This window comes from Pagrus major, chromosome 6 (genome assembly GCF_040436345.1).
Source record: "Pagrus major chromosome 6, Pma_NU_1.0".
In the NCBI taxonomy this organism is placed as follows: domain Eukaryota; kingdom Metazoa; phylum Chordata; class Actinopteri; order Spariformes; family Sparidae; genus Pagrus; species Pagrus major.
This window is the reverse complement of record NC_133220.1, coordinates 8,191,632-8,214,258: the sequence shown is the minus strand read 5'-3', so window position 1 is coordinate 8,214,258 and position 22,627 is coordinate 8,191,632. Positions and strand designations below refer to the sequence as shown.

General features: G+C 42.2%; 2 protein-coding genes across 2 annotated transcripts; both read right to left on the bottom strand.

Moving 5' to 3' along the window:
* Positions 1–3,385: 3,385 nt before the first annotated feature.
* Positions 3,386–12,119, bottom strand: rbm12 (RNA binding motif protein 12). The gene is made up of 2 exons (XM_073467433.1): positions 12,025–12,119; positions 3,386–7,257 (listed from the first exon to the last, which is right to left on the bottom strand). Exon 2 carries the CDS (start codon positions 7,227–7,229, stop codon positions 4,530–4,532), a length of 2,700 nt encoding a protein of 899 aa, XP_073323534.1. The 5' UTR covers positions 7,230–7,257; positions 12,025–12,119; the 3' UTR covers positions 3,386–4,529.
* Positions 12,120–13,182: 1,063 nt separating this feature from the next.
* Positions 13,183–21,711, bottom strand: nfs1 (NFS1 cysteine desulfurase). The gene is made up of 13 exons (XM_073468044.1): positions 21,342–21,711; positions 19,692–19,768; positions 19,074–19,190; positions 18,540–18,623; positions 17,855–18,007; positions 17,639–17,732; positions 17,310–17,444; positions 16,822–16,979; positions 16,596–16,701; positions 16,389–16,470; positions 16,188–16,271; positions 15,649–15,738; positions 13,183–15,195 (listed from the first exon to the last, which is right to left on the bottom strand). Exons 1-13 carry the CDS (start codon positions 21,445–21,447, stop codon positions 15,132–15,134), a joined length of 1,350 nt encoding a protein of 449 aa, XP_073324145.1. The 5' UTR covers positions 21,448–21,711; the 3' UTR covers positions 13,183–15,131.
* Positions 21,712–22,627: the final 916 nt, after the last annotated feature.

Genomic DNA, 22,627 nt, shown 5'->3' with positions numbered 1-22,627 from the left:
TCACAGAGAACAATGCAGGGTCATTTTATTCATCCTTTGGAGCAGAACCACAGTGGAGTCAGAAAAAGCAGCAACGCGGCACATCATAGAAGAGAAACAGAACAGAAAGACCAAAGGCAGACAAATAGAGTCCTGAGGAGGAAAGGGGTATACTATACAGAACCATGGTGCTGAGTTAAACCCTGTATAACACATCCACACTCAAGACACACACACTCACACCCTCCTCCTCCTCCTGCCTCACCCGTCTTTGACGTCATCATATCCTCATCCTCATTCTAATGGGCCACTTCCCTGTGAAACCTGCTTACATCCATGTGTGTCCACCTTTACCAGCTCAAGCTGTCTCTAAACTCGATTCACTATATTCATTATTATTACATTAATCATATAACATGACAAATTAAACAATAATAAATCACTTCACTTATTACACAATCAAATTCCTCAAATTGCAACAGTTTAGTTGGAAGTAGACACAGCAGTCAGAAACAGGAACTTAGTTTTATTACCTGAACTACAGGTCTGGATTGAGCTACTGCACATGTCAGTACCTGCACTATAGTTATGATGGGGTGAATTCCAAAAACTAGACAACAGTTTCACAAGTCTAATATATTTTTTTAATTCCCTTGGAAATAAATAGTACATTAACTGAAAAGCAACCAATTACACAATCTGCATTGCTTCCAACAAACAACTGAACTGAAAAAAAGAACTACAGGCCACCATCCACTATATAAACTACTACAATCTACACAACACTATCTTAAGGCTACCATTAACCATCTAGACCACTAAGATCTACTTTCTAAACACTACCATCTTCAGACTACTAACTACCACCTAGCGCCTTAATGCTACCCTCTATTATTTTAACACGACCACCTACAAACCATCATCTTCATGCTACTACCTACAAGCCACTTTCAACCAATTCCTGGCCACCACATTGCCCCATCTACCATTTACCTGCCACCAGATAGCATCAAAACACTACCATAGGCAGACCATCTACATAATCACCATTCACAGGCTACAATCTACCATCTATTGGCCACCATCTTGCACCGAAATGCTACTATCTACAGGATACCATTTACAATATAGAGGCCACCATCTTTCATCTGAATGCCAACATCTAAAGGCCACTTTCTACCATTTACTAGCTGCCAGGATACATCCTGCCATCTATTGGCCACCACTTCGCACCTAATTGTTACCATTTAAAGGCAACTATCTACCCTCTACAGGCTACCGTCTTCAGACCACCACCTATCTAAATACTGCCACTTACAGGCCACCATCTACCATCTATTAGCCATCGCATGGCACCTAAATGCTACCATCCACATTCGTCTATCTACCTCTGTAGGACACTATCTACTATCTACAAGTCAGCGTCTTAACATTACCATCTAGAGGCCACCATATAGCATCAAACACTACCATAGACAGGCCATCTACATACCACCATTCACAGGCTACAGTCTACCATGTATTGGCCACCATTTTGCACCAAAAAGCTACAACCTACATGACACTATTTGCCATATGCAGGCCACCATCTTCGGGCCACTACCTACCCTCTACAGGCTACTGGAGTCAGGCCACCATCTACTATCAAAATGCTACCTACAACATACCACTATCTACCATCTAAATACTACCATTGACATACCACCATCTTCACACTACCATTTACCATCTACCATTTATTGGCTCCTACATAGAACCCAAATACAGGATAAGGTATACCATCTAACAACAACCCTGTACCATCTACAGTGTACTATGCACCAATTATTATTTACAGGCAGCCAACGCCCCCTTTTTTATTACTCCTATCCTCTAGCCATCCTCTATGGTCATTCAAGGTGAATCTACAATTGTGATTAATGATGATGGTGTACAGGTTACAACTACATATTTCCAGGCTACTGTTGATACAGTATCTGTCATTTTTCATGTTTTTTAACACTCACCTGCAAGTCCTGCCTTTGTCTGTCTATTGATCAGTCGTAGGGGGGAATCTCAGCGGGTGATTGACAGCTCAGCTTCAGTCATTCAGCAATAATTTTACCTCTGTCACACACTCAACCACCCATACAGACTCACTGTTCAGACGTCTGCCATCTGGATTTTTCTTTTATTCCAGTATATTTTTTTTCCTTTTCACCACACACCAGGTCCACAACACAGACACAATCATCTTTTTACCAACAACCATTTAACTAGACAGTGTTTGACTTCACTTTATTCAGGCCTGTTTCTTTCACACACACTTCAAAACTGCATGCACAACCAGTTGAATACTGTTATCAGAGTACCTGTTGGGAGGTTAACCACTTCCTGAAGAGTCTTTCCTCTTCGTGGAAAGACTCTTTATTAATAATCCTACTTGGATAAAACATGAAGGACAGAAAGCAGTTATGCCGAGATCAAGACACTTGTGTTTCATCCTGCCAACTATTGAACCATGTTTACATAAACCTAAACATTAGATCATTTCCTCGGGATAACTGATGTAAAAAACGTAACATAAGCCTCATTAGTCACGTACTACTCACTTAAATAAAACTAGATTGATCACTTTGGAGTCCCCTCAAAGTCCAAGTGAACTACTTGTACCTTCGCTTGCACTACTCTTAAGTTACGTCACAATGCTTTTCGCATGTTTCCATCTAATTCCACTTTCAGCATGCTGAGAATTAACCAGCATCAGCACTTTTTCTGGCTGTTTATGACACGAAACAGTGAATAATGCCAAATGAATCCAATGACAATTTGCAAGATTTGACTCCATACTGGCCTGTCAGCCATTAGCTACTTTGGTAGCCTGTGCACTAGCCCTGCTGTTAGCATCAGTGTAAAGGTGCTAGGAGACAAAACAAGTGAAACTGATCAACTGAGTTGGTAATGTTAATTAAATATGCCAGGATTCCCTGTCTGAATATAACGGAAATCTATTACCAGTAGTTCGCTTAAAAACATCACAGAAATGCAAAAAATAATCTACATTTGTGGTTCTACAGAACAGACTTCAGCCACTGTTTCAGTGGAAAATACAGAGAAAAGTTTAACATTGTGCCCATTTGGTAGCAGAGGTGGTAGTTTCAACTTGAATTAATTTATATCGATTCTGTGGCGGAGTCACAGAATGCAAAAGCAATGATTACTCAGGGCACAACCTGGAGCCATTTACTGGGTCAAAATTCAACTTTAGGTACCTTGTCGATTGACGATCTGTATTCCAAAGAAAACCCATCTTGCATTCAGGTTTTACAACATTACAAACAAGTGACTCACTTAACCAAATGAACCCATTCATCATAAAGTTTGCATCATTAGGCAGTGAAGAGCAGACAGTGAGAGAGAGAGCTGATTACAGGTGAGCAGGTGTGCATCAGGAATGTCCTTTTATTAGCCAAAGCAAAGGAGACTCCACATCATGTATGGTTATACGATCATACAAGGTTTTTTTTCACACTGACAATAGAAATAAAAATGAGCTTTAAGGTGAAAACATCCAAAACACTATCAAACATACATACAACAAAAAAGTTATCAAACTAAAAAACTCTACAGACTTCATCTCAGCGCTCTACAGTCCAAACACCAATTGAGCATGTGCTGCCGAAAGGGAGGGGGTGTTGGGGGTGGCATTGTTCAAACACAGCAACATCAGAAAAATGTGACAGAGAAAAAGATTCAGCGGGCCAAGGTCATTATTTACAAAACAAAACACAGTAAGCATCCTGCCCATCCCGCATCCTCTACAAAGCAACTGCGTTTTGCTGCAACACAGAATTGTGTCAACATTTAGCATAGCAAGAGTGTCAGCCTTTTACAGTGGAAAGAGAGCATAAACATTTGATTATGGCAACAAAGCTTTTTATAATTTTACTATAGCAAAAGAGAGTGTGAAGACTTTACCACAGCAACAGAGCATGTACAGATTTTACCATGGCAAGAAATGTCATCATAGTAACAGAGCATAAACACTTGATCATGGCAACACAGCTTTTCGTCATTATTTCACCACAGCAACAGAGCATGTACACTTTAAACCCCAGCAGCACAGCATAGGTAAGCACATACAGCAACAGTGTTTGTCAGCCACATTATAGTCATCATGTTACCATAGCAACAAAACAGGTAAATATGTTCAGTGTGTCAACGCTGGACATGACTTGACAATAAACTGCACTGAAAACAGGGTAAGAAAGGACCACAATCCCGCCAACAACAACATCATCATCAATTTGTGCTCAGACTCAGTGGAGGAGCTGCAGAAAAGAGCAATGTCTGGATCAAAGTCTCCCTACTGGACAGACTGGGGGGGTGGGGCTTACCTGACATTATCTACACAGGGGGAGGGGCTTCAGTGGGCGATGTCTAAACTGAGCTGCTAACAGTTGAGTCCAGAATCAGGTATGGTTTATGCTGGCTTTGTTTTGCCTGGATGGTGGATTAAGGTAGTTTTTAAGATTTTTTTTATCTGCAGTCAGTCTGTTTTAGGTGGGGCTTTAACCTAGGCTTATTTTGACCTTGCGTGCTCCAATAGGTCGGTCATTCAGGTCCATTACAGCGGCAGTGGCTTCCTCATGGTTCTGAAAAGCCACCATTGCCTCGCCAGTTGGAAGGCCTTTCTCACTGAACTGCAGGCAGACTGAGCCTGGCAGCACCTGGTAACCGTAAAAGAAGTCCATAATCTCATCCACAGTTACAGTGAATGGCATGTTCTGAAGCTTTACAATTGTTGGACCAGCAGCACCACGTTGACCGTTAGGATTGTTAGATCCACCAGGGGCTGGCTGGTTACGGAGACCATCAGGTCCGGGACTGAACACCTGCTGTCCACCAGCAGCCCCGCCCCCTGGACGCCCTTGGTTGTTGTTAGCCCCTCCCCCTCGATTCTGTCCTCCTCTACCTCCTTTAGTGTTGGCATTGTCAAAGGGGGCCAACCCTCTCAGTCCATCCTGGCTGAAAGGGGCTCCTCCTGCAGCACCGGGCCGAAAGCCTGGTGGCTCCAGGATCGGAGCTCCAGGGAGACCAGCAACAAGTGGAGGAGCCACGCCCAGATTCACATCCCCCAACCCTGCTGCCAGAGGAGGTAGAGGAGGAGGGCCTGCCAGCCCATTCCCTGGGGCTGAGAATGGACTCACAAAGGGGGCACTGTTGAGGTTCCCCATGGTGTTTCTGAGAAAGTTAAACTCCTCGCCACTAATGCCAGCAAATGGGTTTATCTGGGGTTGCTGGGGACTGGGCTGGGCTTGTTGATGTTGGTTCTGGTGTTGGTTTTGATTTTGGTTCAGCTGGTTCTGGTTGCGTTGGCCTCTCTTATTCTGGGGAGGTGGGTTCCTCTCAATTTCCTTCATCTGGTCAAAGGTCACCAGGTGGACAAAAGCATCGCGGCCATTGAGTTTTTGACGGTGCAGTCTCTCAGCTTTGCGGGCGTCTTCCTCTGTCCGCAGCTGGAAGATAGCTTGGCCTAAACCATTGCCATGACTATCTGTCAGAACCTTTAGGGTGTCCTCGTAAAGCCCCACACCCTCGAGGAAGGCACGGACATCCTTCTTGGAGACATTGTAAGGGATGTTGGTGATGTGGGCACAGTTCCTTGGAGCTTTCAAGCCATCCTGATTCTTGCCATCACCCTGTGATGCTTCACGTTTGCGGATGGTGTCAATTTTTTCGAGCATGCCCTTCCGGCTGATTGGGTGAACCTGGATGAAGCGGGTGCCCATGTACTGCATGTGAGCACCCAGAGCAGTCTTGTAGTCCTGTTCTGTTTTGAATTCAAGGAAGCCCTCTCCTGTGGCTCGCCCATTGGGCCCATAGGCAATGTAGACACTATCCTCTATGATGGCCAAATTGTTAAAGAAATCCTTTATCTGTTTCTTGTCTGCCTCATAGGGAAGGCCCTTCAGGTACACACAGAACTCCTGGCGGTGGGGAGATCTTGACCTTCCTCGCTGATCCCTGCCTCCTGCCCCAACATTACCCCGACGGTGCTGCTGGTCCTGTGACTCATTATTTGATTTGATGCTATTATGAGGAGCATTGCCTGGTGTGCCGTCATTGAGGCTGATCCATTGCCGCTCAGAGCCCGGAGTGATCTCAATGAACCTTTGGCCCATCATGCCACCTCCCCTCTTCACAGCTTCGAAGCTGTCCTGGGGCGAGAAAAACTTCACCATAGCCCTGCCAGTTGGCCGGCCCTGTCCATCCCTCAGCAGGCGAACCCCATCTACCCCCAAACCCCGGAAAAAACTCCTGACATCCACCTCTGAGCAGGAGAATGGGAGGTTCTGCAGAAGGACAAACAACTCATCGGGATTCATTCCTCCTGCTCCACTGGCTGCAACAGCAGCCTTCATATGAGCCTGGAGGCCAAGAGAGGCCAGGGGAGAAAGAGGGTTGAACAGCATGGGGTTGGGGGTTCCAAGAGGGAGGCCGGAGCCCAGTCCTGCAGGGGGAGGTAGCGACGGGTTGAAAGGAGGCAGTGAGGACATATGGGGGAGGTGGGACATAGGAGGCACTGGAGGTCCTTGGGATAGTGGGGAGACAGTAGGGACAGGGGGAAGGGAGGACACAGGGGGAGGAACTGGAATGGTGGGCAGTGTTGGCATGGGTGGCATGGAAGGCATGCTTGGAAGTGGAGGGATGGGTGGGGGGCCCGCATTGAGTGATGCCAGAGCTGTGGTGATTGTGGGGGCGGAGCTGTAGCTGTTGGGGAAACTGGGCACCACACTGGCCACTGCCTTGATGTTTGGTGGCTCTTGAGATGAGCTTGCTGCTGTTACTGAGACTGGGGTGTTACTAAAACCCTGGTTTCCATGGCTACCGCTTCTCCCACCTGCCCCTGGCTGAACTGTGGGTATGGGGGCAGCCACTTGTCGGTTTGCGTTTCCTGCTGTAGATGCAGCCGTTTCCACAGCACCTGCCCCAGCCTCAAACCTGCGGCGGCTGAGTTCAATCATATTCTGCATTTCTGTCTTGCTGCTTAGCAACAGCGACACTTTGGAGCCCTTAATGGACCCACCTGTACGCATCATCCCCAGCCGAGCATCCTCGTCAGTGGCAAAGACGATGAAGGCCTCGCCATGCTCACCCCCCACGATGTGCACTCCCCCGTCAGGGATGGTGAGGCCAGAGAAGAAGTGTCTGATGTCCATGGTGCCGGCCACTATGGGCAGACCCTGCAGCCTGATGACTACCGCCATACTGACTGCTAAACAACAGCCCTACAACCTGGGGAGAAAGCAACACTACTGTCAGATAAAGAGCAGTAAGAGGGCGACCAGTGGTTTCCAGATGTTTCCTCAGGAAACTTAGATCTGACTTCGCAGGCCAGTAAAGGCTTAACCAGCACTGCTTACATTTCATTTTGTTCAAAATAACCCAAAGACCTATTTATAAACTTTGCACACCCATTTTGGGGTCCTGACATTTGGAAACCAGTGGTGTCGGGGAGGGGTTTGGGGGATGGGGGTGAAACATTTGCAGGAAACTGGCAAAAAAAAAGCTAAACTGAATCAGTCTCAAGCCTACTACAGCTTTTAGTAAGTTTGATTAACTTTTTTCCAGATCAGATCACATCAGACTTTATGTTAGACAACAGAAGCAATCTTAAGCATTAGGGCAACATTGCTCCACTGTTCATTATTTTTTGTTGCAAAAGAAATGAATTGCCAGGAACAAAGGATTGGCACTGATGTCAAGAGACAAATCACACACACACATAAACACATTCTCCCAACTGATATGTTTTTAAACAGGGAAAATGTGTTTCACAGTGCAAAACAGACTGCCACATCTGCCATTTGAGGCACCATTCATTGCTGAGTCAAGCCAATTTTCTGTGAGTTAGCAGTACCAAAATTTATCATTTTTTCTCAAGCAAGCATGCACCCGGGCCAGGTCACATTCTATAACTCCTCCCAGTGAAGTCTGATTGATCTGACTGACAACTAACACAGTTTCTACATTGTCCAACAAGTGTTTTTAAGTCTATGCAGACTTACACACATACCTCATGGTTGGTTATGCTATGTTTTGTAATTACACAGTATGCTTTGAACAAAGTGCTGGTATCTGAAAACCCATATCCAAACGTGAAACTGGCAAGTTTAGTCATCTGTAGCAGACAATGAAATCTCTGATTACATGTCATACAACCCCATTTGGCTTAAGATTGCTAAAGACCTTAAATCTCAATGGAGGTGCTCTGTGTATTAGCACCTGTGTGTAACTAAGAAGTTGTGTGCAATGTGATTCTACAAATTAACCTTTAATGTTGTCTACCATGCAGTACGAAGATATTGCTTGTACTTTCAGCTGAGCCTGAAATATTTCGTGCAACAGTAAACCTTCATAAATCTCATGCAACTTGCAACTCACCAATGCAACTAAGTTTTGAGTATAGTTTCACAGTTTGACAGAAAGAGGATTGATGCAGGACACTGAAACCTGGTGAAAAGGTCAAAAACAACATTCCTGTTCAAAACATCTTGATGGATAAACCTTGCACAAATCAGATGTTGGTTTCCAGTGACCAATGTGAGTGTTTTCAGGAGTCGACAACTTGTACTTTATTTGTGTCGGTACTGGCTCTCATTCAGATTCAACAAAGTGTGAAATATCAACAAATCATTGTGTGTGATGTAAAATGTATTTCAGTCTTACTAATAAAAGATTGTCTTTAACCTCAACAAAACACAGGCAAAAAACTACAAAAGTGAAGCTCGCAGCAGGAGAACAAATCTCAGAGTTAGACTGCAGCAGGTTTGCTACTTGACAGCGGAAAGTCACACCTGTCGAAAACCAAAACCCATCATGACTAAAGCTGGCAGCATACACCAAATATCAAACTCAAACTTCCTGAAGAGCAAGTAGCAATTATAAAACTGAAGTAAACTGAAGATAGGACATGCTGAGGTACAACCAGTCAGCAACCACCTGGCAACCAGCCGGCAGCACCCTGCAAACATCAAGCAACAACCCAGGACCTATCCAGCAACCAGGAAGTCAGCAACAACAGAGAGGTGAACAAGATCTGCTTCCCGAATCAAACAGCACCAAATCAGCAGGCAGCACTTTAGCAACTGGTTGTAGAACACCACAACACAAGCAACATGTCAACCAGCAAATCTGCAAAACATTGTCAACAAAACATTAGCATCACGTTAACAGGAGCAACAGCAGTAACCAACCAATCAACCAGAGCAATAAAAGCAATGTAATCAACATTTTAACAAGAGCAATGTCAGGGTACATGTAAACCAGAGCAACATGAGCATCATGCCAACCAGAGCAACATTAGCATTATATCAACCAGAGCAACATTAGCATTATATCAACAAGAGCAACATTAGCATTACATGAACCAGAGCAACATCAGCAACTGATTAACAGCGCAGCACCAAAGACAGCAGCTGATTAGAAGAGAAAGCAAATAGAAGCAAGAGGCAGAGCAACATGTTAGCTAGCACTGATAAAAACACGTCCAACTGAGCAACAGCAGGTGGAGTAAAGATCGCTGCTTCCACAAATATCTCAGACACATCCTCAGGTTAGATGCTCTACCTAACCCTGATCCAGGACTGTCAGACTATACATCATGCTTTTCGACAGGCAACTCGCAAAACTCTGACATTGAAGTCACTCTGCAGCTCATAAAATGTGCCAGTTGAAAAATCCTGGTCTGGGTATGACGCTGCAGCCTGCAGCTCACCACAGCTTTCAACATGATGCTGGATATCGTCAACATCATCAGTTATTTCAGTTCTCAACCACAGCACAGATGGATCCAACAGTGGTACATCCGGCCCTCTTGTTAGTGTCAACTTACTAACAATCTCTGCAAAACAACAACAGCAAGAAGATAAAACACAGCAGAAGAGAGAACGGTAACAGCTAATAGTGTCAGAGAGGTGAAGAGGTTCAACTGAAGCTGCAGTTTGCACTCACATGTAACCAAGGAACAATACGGGACTGATAGAAGACAGAAAAAAATGTCCTTCAAACATTGAGAAAATCAGAAATTTTCAACACAGCAAAATCAGAATTAAATGCAAAAAACTCCCTTAATTTCTCAGTTTAAAGCTGGAATACTCAACAGTCCACATTTTTTCATCAACCTCAAACACAGCAAACACAATGGATTTTAACGAGAAGGGAAGAACGGCATCAAGGGACTAAATAACACAAAGATAGTTTCCATTTTTGAAGCAAGGATGCGGGGAATCTCCATGAATCAGCCATCTTGAAGCTCAAATCTCGACAGGCAGGACAATGAGACAGAATTTGGCATGACAGCCTTTTGTCGCATTTCATTAAACCTTTACTTGCAGTGTATTCAAGACCTTATCCAATCTTCTATTTCAGGAGTGGCTGTACAGAACTTCACTGACCTGCACACAATAAAACAAATTACTGCCATACAGGACAATTTACTAAGGTGATGATTCTCCTCTTTTCCCAAGAATTCACCATTGAGGTATCATTCACTGACTTAACTATAGCCCCTTTCAGACATGCATCATATTACAAAAATGTTGAGATAATCTTATATGCCAGTCAAATGGTGGAATAATTACCTGTTACTATGCAGCCGCGTAGCTACAGGTTTACCCGCCTGGATGTGCCTGTGCCATCTAAATCTAAAGCTGGCAAAGCCAGTAAAATCTTAAGAAGTGAGTTAGCAGCAAATGTACAAAAAAAGAAAGAAATCCTAATATTATCTCTTTTTTTTCTTTGTCGCTTGTAGAGAAAAATTCAGGGTAGTTCAAATGAGTCTGGTGCCGCCTTGGTGCACACGCTGCCTTTACACTTTTCAATTGGTAGTTGACGAGAGATCTTTACATCAAACATGTCAAAACAAAGAACTGCTGTCGAAAAAGAGCAATTTAGAGAAATGGGGACGCTGACACTGTGATGATGCGCTAACTATAAATAAAAGCAATCAATAAAAAATAAGTTTAATAAACAAAGAAACACTGTGAATTTGCCAATCTTACCTTTTTTAAAAGGATTTTTCCCCTTACAGTTGTGCTGAGACCATAGAAGTTGAAATATAAATCATAAAACCACAACAACCATCAACATAAGTTTCAGAATGTTCTACCTAAAATATATGAAGTTCGTATCACTATTTATTTACAGATCTACAGATGTTTTTAGGTCATTATATCTTAACCAATACAAGATTTCTGTAGTCTGATGATATAGCAGCCGATATTAATATTCTTTGCACACAACTGCATAATTACAGTCCTGTGACCTGTGTGAGAATTACAAACAACAATCAGTCTGGCATACGTCTTTGATTACATATCTGACAAGGGCTCTAGTCAGTCAGTCTGGTCGTTGTGAGGTGAACCCAGGCTCCACCTGTCTCTCTACCTGCAGGTATCAACAGCTTTGATCAAGTCGTGGTGGACGTGTGCGTCACAACCAGTGGGCGTGGCCTGTGGTCTCCACTATGGAACAACCGCAGAGAAATCGACAAAAACTCATTTAACGTTTCGGACAAAACAGTTCAGAGATCAAACTCACACCCATCCAGCCTCATCGGTTCATTCAAGAAACTACTGCCGATCCGTAATTTTAAAAAAGACATACAAGAAGACATTAATAATGTATCGGTTAGCTAGCTGAAGGTAGCTAGCAGCTAACTTAGGTACAAGACACCATTTTAAACAAACCTGCATGAACGTTTTACACAATCAGTGATTATAATGATCAAATATCTGACATGCAGCCTCTTATATGAGACTCTAACAGTCCTTGATAACTAGCTAGTTCCTAGCAGAAATGCTGAATGTAGCTAGTTTAGCTTAGCTTAAAAACCTGAGAAGCTAACGCTTCGTTAGCCACCTACTGCTAGTTGATGGTGAACCTTTGTGTGTGTGTGTTGGAGCGGAGAAGCGAGCAGGATGCACACTTTTAGCGGCTCCTCTCGCCCTCTGCTCCCGTGTGAGTGCGTCACTGAGCGGGCTGCCGCTGCTGGATTCTTACCGAGAAATTTGTCAACAAACACACTGAGGTTTAACTCATGAACGAAGCTCTTTCCTTCTCTGCTCGTCTCTCTGCAGGTTGCCACGGCACGAAATGTCGGCGTAAACACCGCGATACCGGACGTGATGACGCGAGACTGCGGCTTCCTGACGTCAGAGCGACACTGCCCCCTACCGGCCGAGCAGGGTCAATGAAACTTGATGGTAGAGGGAGAAGTTTTCTAACTTCCCCTGACAAAACTTACACTGCTCAAAATGAGTCAGGGATATTTTAGTGTTTCACTTGATTGCTTATTCTGTGACGTATCTGACTTTTTATTTTGAAAAATAAACTTCCCAGAGGAGGGGAGGGTGTTGTAGCAGCAAGGTTTTGGTACCATAAGATCAACTATAACACATGGCTGGAAAGTTCAAATGTGCACATGCATTTGGCTATGTAATTACAGACTGTTACATTTGAGATCAAAATCTTATAAAAACATAGTATGAGAAATGCTGGACCAGACCTATTCAACTGGCAGCCCTTTCACAACCTCATTCGGGCCCTTTAATCATTTACTGAGTAGGCAAATAAGCACATTTATTAGTTATGTCTGTTTTTATCACATTTAAATTAGGTGATTTACAGTTCAGACACAGGGAATGTAAAAATGTATGTTTTTTGTTTTTTTTATCTGGCTCTTCTACAAAAGTAGTTAAGTCAGCCCGCCCCGACCCTCAGCCTAACTGTTTGTCTTAATTTGATTGATAATATGAGCTGGGGAGTATCCCACAACTCGTTTCTGACTCATCCTATGACTATAAACTCATAAAATACTCAAGATAATAGTATAAAAATGAGTGATAATTGGTATTGATAAATATTGGTATTACATAATAATATATACACTTGACACACTAATATTATTTACTAAAAACGTATGTAAGATAAATAGTATAAACAACTATTGGGAGAGTAATTGAGTCAAAATTGTGCTTCTCTTTTTAATGCACTTGTTCAGTTGACTGTGGTATTGAAATTATATTTTTTAGATATAACTTACGTATCAATAATAGTAAAACACAAGTTATGATAGCATGTCCTGTTTTGTGATATAGATAGATATTTGTGATATTTGTCAATGAAACCTTATTATAATAAAAACATAACACAAAAATGTATTGCATAATCATTAAGCAACACTTTATTGGATGATAATGTAGGTGATGAGTAACAGTAGAAGACAGTAGAAGCCAAGTCTAATAAATATGACCTGTATAGACTCAGCTGACTACATCCAGGAACACAATACAAGACTTTGAAAATCCTCTCAGACTGCGGGCCAGTTAAAAAGGTGTCATTTGTTACTTCAGGTGTAATAAAAAACTTCAGTAGTCATCTCTGCAACATGGTAGACATCTTTGGCATAACGTCAAAACTGTTTCTTCCAATTCTCTTGATAATGCTTTATTTTGCATGAATGCAATCATCTTAAACTAAAATGTTGTCCTTATCTCACAAATTGCCCTTTAAAACAGATTATCAGCAACTTTTTTTTGTGTTCAGACTTTTAATGTCACCTTCAGATTCCCATCAGCAACCTCAGACACATCTGTACGACATTAGTGAGTCTTTGTTGTAAAATTAGGGCTTCAGTCTTGTAAAGTGTTCCAGATTTTAACAAAAATAATCAAACTGCGGCTGCTAACACTGACATGATGCGGCTGTTGAATGCTGAATACTGAATACAGATGTGGGAGGAGAGAAAAAGTGCAAGAGTGACTTCTGAGAGAGGGAGGACAGGAGACAAGACGTGAATCATCAAGTGAAAAGATCTGACTCGAAGACTTAAAAGTGAATCATCAAATCGACTCAGTGAATTTAACTCTGCTGCCTTTAGTTGCCGTCAACTGCCCACTGATGTTTATTCTCACTTGGGTCGTTGCCTCTCTTAGTTGCATAACACATTGATCAGAGCCTGCAGCACGAAGCGAGATTAGCAGGTCCGTCAGCTATCTTTGGGCTTAACACACAAACTGGCTCATTTTTAAACAGGTAAGATCACCATGGTAACCGGGATAGATGACTAGTATCGTCCACTTAGATCACTGGAAAATCGGGGTCAACATTTCTAAAGGATTCTGACAAGAAGCATCACACACCGTCAAACAGCCTTATTCTTACTTTTAATATTTGGATAGTGATCCTCTAACAGCTTCCTATTTTATTGCAGTTGTGTGATTGTGTCAATATTTCACCTCACTGTAAATCTCTTTTCGCTGCCTCAGCAATTTAATTTACTCACAGGTTTCACAGTTTCAAAGAAAATCATATCAACAACTTCATGGTTCTGATGTTACATGTGGCTGTTCTCCATCATGTTAACAGACAGAGATGATACAGGAGCCACACACCACAGCATCTGGCAACCTTTCATTCCAGACACAGAAGCAACTAGTTGGCCAATAGAAGCTGACAGATGTACAACAACATAATAAAAACAACAAGCAGAGGTCAACTCTCTGAGCAACATCTCCCCACAGAGCAACTAAAGGAGCTTCTACGAAGACAGAGAGCTAATTCTACAAACAGACTTCAAGTCGGACAGGAAGTTTGTGCGTGTTTGTATACAGGAAGGAAAAGCTGGTCTATTCCCAGAATTCCCTGGGAATCATCATCATTGTCTTTATCACATGGATGTATTATTTAGAACTGGATACAGCCGCACTGCTCAGCTTTGCGTATAATTTTGCCCAGTGGCCACTCGCGGTATTTCAGCGAAAATTTGTAAAACTGTTGACAGGACACTTTGAACCGCAAACAAGGCCAATTACAACTCTTACTATTATGGATTGTAATCTGTGGAGGTCATCACAATGTAAAATCTATGGGCTGAGTGAAAACTCATTGGCGGGGCCAGTGGGAGAAACGTTACTGTGCATATTTACTGGGATGCATAACCAGGATGGAAACCTGGAAGCTAGAAACTTTTTTCTAGCAAATCTTCAATCATTTCTAATCAGACTGATTCTGACAGGCTTCTTTGGGTCTGGTATCTAGTTCTATAATACATCTATGCTTTGTCATCGTTGTTGTCAGCCAGGAAGTAAACAGGAAGTGGGAGGAATCTAGTGCTGTGTCCACTTGATGCTCTTCAGGTCGATGCCGTCCTGGACCATCTCCCACAGAGGACTGACGGACAGAGAGACAGAAAGAGAGAACAACAGGTTATTGGGTGTTACCTACTGCACTCTTACCATTTAAAACACACTAGCATGGTCACCTGATCGTGTAAAAAGAAAATAAATGTACATTTAACAGACAGGCAGGGAGAGAGAAATGTATGATGGAGTAATAGAGTACAGTTCTGTTTTATTACTCATTTCCATAGTTTTCTCTATCATTTCAATCAATACCAATGACATTATAACAATCAAGTTAATATTGGAGATCTGGCAAAATCACTAAGAAGAAGTCTGATGGGTCAAGACACACAAGGAGCCTAAAAAAAAACTGAGCCTAAGAAACTACCTTGGTGAGTACTGTTATAATGGTCTTACTGTAATTGATAGGAATTATGGATGAAACTACCAAAATAAGATCCAAGTTGGAATGAACCAAAATTATCAGTCCAGCTGAACTCACCTCATCTCTCTGAGTCTGGCAACCTGCTGGATGCATTTATTTGCTGTGTAATCCACTTCATCCTCTGTGGTGAACCTGCCAATACCAAACCTAACACACACACACACACACACACACACACACACACACACACACACACACACACACACACACAGTATTAAATTAACCAACACATAATTTAACTGAAGTCAAACCAGAGAACAGGAAGCTGCTCAGCCAGTCACTGTGAGACAGTTTGAGTGACTCATCCTTCAATCAGCAGTGTATGCACACAACCAGGACACTCTTATCTTCAAGACTGTTATTACATTTTAGCTTTTTTTTTAAAATTAAACAACAAATAAACTTGAACATGATTCTAGATTTGATTATAATCCTGCTTCTAACCAACATTAGAATCAGGACTATTAACATGGTCGTAATATACTGCTGAAGAAATGTTATTTTACTGAAAAGACAAATAAAGTTAAACCTGATTATAGTCAACAATGTGAGCCCAGTTACTATCAGGATTATGATCTGAATTACAGTATTTGTACCTGATGGAAGAGTGAGCCAAGTCTTCATCTGCTCCGATCGCTCTGAGGACATACGACGGCTCCAGAGACGCGGATGTACAAGCGCTGCGAGAACACAGGGAGCAGAATGTTAATCAATCATCCCACCTGCACACATGCGTAAGCATTCACCTGAATAATACAAACAAAATGGGGACCCAATTGCAAAAACATCGCTCTGACCTCCCAGATGACAGAGCGACATCCTTAAGCGCCATCAACAGACTCTCTCCCTCCACATAGGCAAAGGACAGGTTGACACAGCCTGAAGAGACACACACAGTCAAGTAACACAGACTTCCAACTGAAACCTCAGACTTTGACTTTCACTGACTTTCTAGTTCATGTGGGTTGAAATCCAAGCATGTGACAGTGTGCAAGAGTTTGTACCAGCGTAGCGATGGTGTGGATCTCCGTTCAGGATGACGTCAGGAAGCCCATTCATGATCTTCTGGATCAGACGATTAGCCAGTGTGGACACTCGGTGATGATCATACTGAACACACACACACACACACACACACACACACACACACACACACACACACACATTAAGCCTCAGGATGTTTGGTTACATTTGTTGAGTTTCTGTATGTTTGGGTGCATTTGTTTTTACCTCCATCTCCTGCTGGGCGATGCTGCAGGCGGCTCCCAGCCCAACAGCCAGCGGGGTGGGGACAGTGCCGGAACGCAGCCCCCTCTCCTGCCCGCCTCCACTTTGCAGTGGCTCCATACGCACTCTGGGGCGGCGTCGCACATACAAAGCGCCCACACCTGTACACACATACAAGTATTGGAAAGCCAGTCAGCATGACCTGTGGAGTACCACAGGGATCAAGACTCGAACTCCTTCAGTGTAATGAAAACATGCTGCCGTGAGGCCACTTTTCAACTGATACTTCTTTCATCACTTCAATTTTAACCCTCATTTCGGTTTCTTTTAGTATTTGTACTTCAACTGTCTCAGTATTTCAGCTATTTCACATTTCAATAGCAGCAAGCAAATGTAACCTTCCTTCAGAAATGTACTATATAAATGAACAGCATCACCTTGCCCAATAAGCTAGCAGTTAAGAGTTTATCTAAAGTAATGCTATGGCTAACCTTTGGGTCCATAGATCTTGTGACCGCTGATGGACATCAGATCAACCTTCCAGTCGGTGACGTCGATGGGAATCTTTCCTGTAGCCTGAGCGGCATCAGTGTGGAGGAAGACTCCTTTGGAACGACAAATGTGTCCTGTGTACAGGGAGAGTAAAGATCGATTAATCAATAGTTTTTATGATAGCGCTGATTCAAATCAGAGGGAAAGTAAAGATCAGGAAAGCACTGAAGGCTCTATATAACATGACGAAACACTGTATAAGCGGATGTTTCAGAAATCTGATTTCTGCTTTGCACATGGAGTAAAATGTTTGTGTTTCCATGGTTACCGATCTCTTTGATGGGCTGTCTGACTCCGATCTCGTTGTTGACGGTCATCACCGACACCAGAGAGGTGTCCGGACGGATGGAGGCCTCCAGCAGCTGAACACACATAGATGTACTGTTTTAATACAATGACTTCTCTAGCTGAACATGTTGACATGTTGACATGTTGACTCTAAACTGTCTCTGGTGTCATCACTCTGTACGTTCAGCATGTGTACCTCCAGGTCCACCAGTCCATTTGTCTGGACTGGCAGGTAGGTGACCTTGAATCCTTCACTCTCCAGAACTCGACACGAGTCCAGAACACACTTATGTTCAGTCTGTGTGGTGATCACATGACGCTTCTTGGTCTGGTAGAACCTGGCCACACCCTGCAGGAGAGAGAGAGGCAGGGTCACTACTAACACCACAACTCAGGGTTGTTTAATTCTTACTGCAGTCTCATTCTGTTCTTAATGTGCTCTCAAGCTTTGGTCACACCGGCGTTTAAAGCAACAATTTTGCACTAAAATTGATTTATTTTATTGCATTTGCTTCCGCAGACAAAATAAATCTAAGCAAAATGTTCACGTCAAGTTCAACTTGGGTGAGTGGTGACACAGGAATTCAGGCAAATCATAAAAAAAGCTGACCTTTGAGAGAATGGAGAGCTCAGAGTCCAAAAGGGAGGAAACTATCTAACTAAGAAACTGTAGCTGTTTGTCACCAACCAGTTTCATCAGAGTACAATGGGCAGGCAGTTATGAGACAGTATTTAATGGTAAAAATGCATCTTCCTAATGCAAACGTATTTTTCCCTTCGTGGACAAGCCTGCTGATGCTCTGAGAGCTTAATGGAGTGATGATGGTGATGGAGAGGATGTAACTAAGAGGAAGTGATGAAGACGAGGAGCAGAGTCTAACCTTGATGGCCATGTTGTTAGACTCGGTGGCCCCGCTGGTGAAGATGATCTCTCTGGGATCTGCTCCAATCAGGTCAGCCACCTGCTGCTCAGAGAGAGAGAGAGACAGCACGCAGTCAGTGTATCTCTCAAATTCAGATTTAATAAAATGATGAGCACAACTAAATACACAGCCTGTTGTACAAGGTTCACAATGTAGTTATAAAAATTCAGAATTTACTTATAAGAAAATGTACAACTAATGGTTTACACACGTTACTACTGCACTGTAAAGGGAAAAAAATAAATAAATAAATAAAAAAAAATATATATATATATATATATATACACACACACATCTTTTATATATATATATATATATATATATATATATATATATATAAATATAAATATATATATAAATAAATAAATATATATACATATAAATAAATATATAGATATATATACAGTATATTTAATATATACAGATGATATGTTCAATTTGACTTCTCTAAATTTTCCTCTCGCTCTCTGTCCAAACTGAGTGTCTCTCTACCTTCCTGGCCGTCTCCATGGCGTTCTCGCTCTCCCAGCCGTAGGCGTGTGTCCTGGAGTGAGGGTTACCGTAGTAATTCACCTGGTAGGGCAACATGGCGTCCAGTACCCGAGGGTCCTACACGAGACACACATTAAACTTTAAATTGGCAGCCTCGAACATTTCCGAGAGCAGCGATTGCAGGTGTATTTTTTGGACCTCACTGCATCCCAGAGATCCAGTGTTACCTGTGTGATATCGGTCAGTTGGCAGCTGGCAGCTTTGCCACGGCTCCATAACAACACCACATGAAGGCGAAAAGGGAATGATGTCTTCTGAGACAGTAATTATAACACTTACTATTTACTGAATAAAAAAATGTTGCAATAAAAGTAATGTTGTGTAAATACTTATTCATTGTCTAACATTAGGCTAACTTATTCTGGTCATCACCGACACCCAGTGTACATCTTTGGTATTACAGCAAGTGCAAATGCAAGCTTGCATCAGTGGGCCACAGGCTCAGTCATCACTGTGTTACCTCATCGGGCGATAGATAGTAACTTTACAGATATTTATTTACATGAAAATCTTCGAGATTATGACTTTAAGTTGACAAACATGGTGGATAACGGTTACCATGGGTGTGGTGGCCTGGAAGTCCATGTAGAGTGGGCGAGGCTCATCTTTCTCCAGTTCATGCTTCTTTATCAACTCTGCAGCACAAAACAACAACAGACAGACAGTCAGGTGGTTTTACTCTGAGTTTAATCAGATCTGAACTGATTCTGGACTAAAACACTGGGACAGACATATGAGACAGGCAGGCCAGAATCTGCTGAGTCATTCATCAACAATGTCTGTAGAGCCATGTGTAGAAACTGAAAAGCTCTGAAAATTGGGTGATGCATGAAGTGTCATGGTGGTAACAAAACATAAGTGTATGCTTAAGTTATTGTGAGCTTTTTGTACATATTTTATCTATTTTGTTGAGTCAAAAACAATGCTCATCCTTATATGTTAGGCTGATCTTTATAAGCACTCAGTTCAGTAATCTTCCCATCAATTTACTGTGTTACAATATTCAATATTACTGTATGTTATGGTTATTATTTACCTGTTTCCTTGCTTTTATTATTTGCCACTAGGCCTATTCAACTACTTTTCTGTTTTTAGAAGGGCCAGATTCGAAAAAATTGCCAAGGGGCGGGACTTTTACATTCTCTCTGTCTGACGTGTACAGCTCGAAATTTAAGTGCGTTACACAATGGACTTTTTCTCACCTCTGTTTATTAGTTTTAACAATTGAAAAGGAAACATTGCACATACAAAAGTACAGCAACAGACAATGCACCTTTTAGTAGGGTGTCAGTTTGAATCATAAATCCTACCTGCGCAGAAAGACCGGGTTAAAACCTTTTAATGAAATAAGAGCATTTTGTGCTTAGTAACAAACATGACTAATGAATGACTAACAGAGAACGATCATAGGGCCACATTAGGCCCAGCTGCCAGTTGAATAGATCTGCTGTATGTGAAGCGAACGGCAATACATTTTTCCTTGACCAAGACATTTATACTGCATTTCAGCCATAAAAAATCTGAATAAAAACATTACCAGCCTCTTCAATGTGGTCATTTTGGTAATAAACTTAACCTTTTGGGGCTTTTGGACTAGAGCTCAAATTTCAATAACTGGGATTTATCAGCGTATGTTCACTTTTAGTATGTACACAGACCATTACCAATAATTTTCTGATTTATCAAGGGTCCGTTCATGTTGTTTTTCAGGAATAGTGAGCAGGAGACAATTCACAGAAATATCAATTTGCACAAACAAACGTTTTTAAAATGTCTTGTTGAGCCCAGTTCAGTTCAAAACCCAAAGAATATCTCAGATAGTTAGAGAAAACACAAAAAAAATTCTATTAAAATTCAATTTAAATTCTAAGCAATGTTTCATTATATCCAGGTAATGAAATAAAATAAAATATATAGCTAAACAGTGCTGGGAACACTGAATTTTGACTTTAGACCTGATAAAATACACAATAAATCATATAAAACTGTTGACTATCCTCTGCAATCAACTGGTTTCTAGTTTTTTAAATGATTTCATAGTATAAATGTCCTTTTATAATGTTATAAAAGCTTCATTGTGTAACGTTTCATCACTCAGCTGCTGAGAAGTTTCGCGTCTCCGCACTAAACTGCGTCACTTTGGGATTAGCCTCATGCTAGCTGCCCTGCGCCACATAACCAGGCTGACTAGCTCCGGACCGCCGGTACCTTTCTGCAGAGTGCTGGCGGCTCTCTGGTCGCAGCCCAGCCGGAGAGGGATCCACGAACCCGGCCTGAACAGCCGGGAGGAGACGGTCCTGGTCGGGGACAGCATCTGGACGGCGTGCTGGTTTCACCTGGAGACCCACTGACCTCCGATAACAACAACACGCTGACTGCAACCTCAACACCGGTGTGAACCGGTTTAAAAGGGTCCAACCTGCTGGTTTCTGTAGAAGAAGAAGAAGAAGAGTCACGATTTAGGATTAAATTGTAAATGTGAGCGCTGCGGGTGAAGTTTGGTTTGAGAAACGTTGCCGCCTGTCAGCTACATACATCAGAGCGGGTCAGTGTCAAGGTACACACGCTAACAACGAACACTTCCGATGGCGACTTTCAAAATAAAATATCTTAATGTCGCGCGTGAAATTGTTAGACTTAAAAGCGCAAAAAATAAATCATTTTTAATTCTATTTATTAAAGAATGAGTTTTTGGATAAACATCCAAACGATATGTAAGTTTTGTACTCAAAATGACGTTACGATTTTAAAAATGTTTTACTTCATTTAGTTTTTCCGGAAGTAGATCCTGTGACTCTCTGCAGCTTGACGCAGCTCAGTGTCGCTGCTGTTTCAGCGTTGCACAAGAACGGAAGCAGGGGGCGGGACTTCCTGTCAACACACTGCGCTCTCATTGGCCAATATGCGTTGTTTTGGTCCAGTGTGGGGCGGGGACATGGCATTTCTCTGTCCTCTGATTGGTTACAGCTAGAAGTTTATGAAACGTGAGTTCAGCCTACCACAAGGTTGAAAGTTTAGCACCATAATACTGTATAAACACACATCTTTATCTTCTACCTGGAAATCTGGTTTGTCAATGGACTTATCTGGTTAAACGTAGTGTGCTGTTCCTAAATCATCGAGGGTTTTTCTATGCCTTAGTTTTTCAATCCAGTCCCCACATGTTTAAAAGAAAACCCTCAAAAACTGCTTTTTTTAAAGCTCCACTAAATATACATTTCTAAGATTTAAACATACATGTACAAATATCTTGAAATGACCCAGAGATAAAACTGTTTTTCTATTGAAATGTTTATCAGATATGTTCTGAGCAAATTTATAAACCAAAAAAATGTGTATTATGTCCATCCTTTAGTCCACAACCAGACAGAGAGGAAATGTAGGAGTGGGCTGTTTATCTTTGGTCAGGGGGAGAGGTGGAGACACAGGAAGAGACAGACAGGCACCTTGCTGTCTGGCTCCATTCTTACCCAATTATTGTCCACTATGAGTCA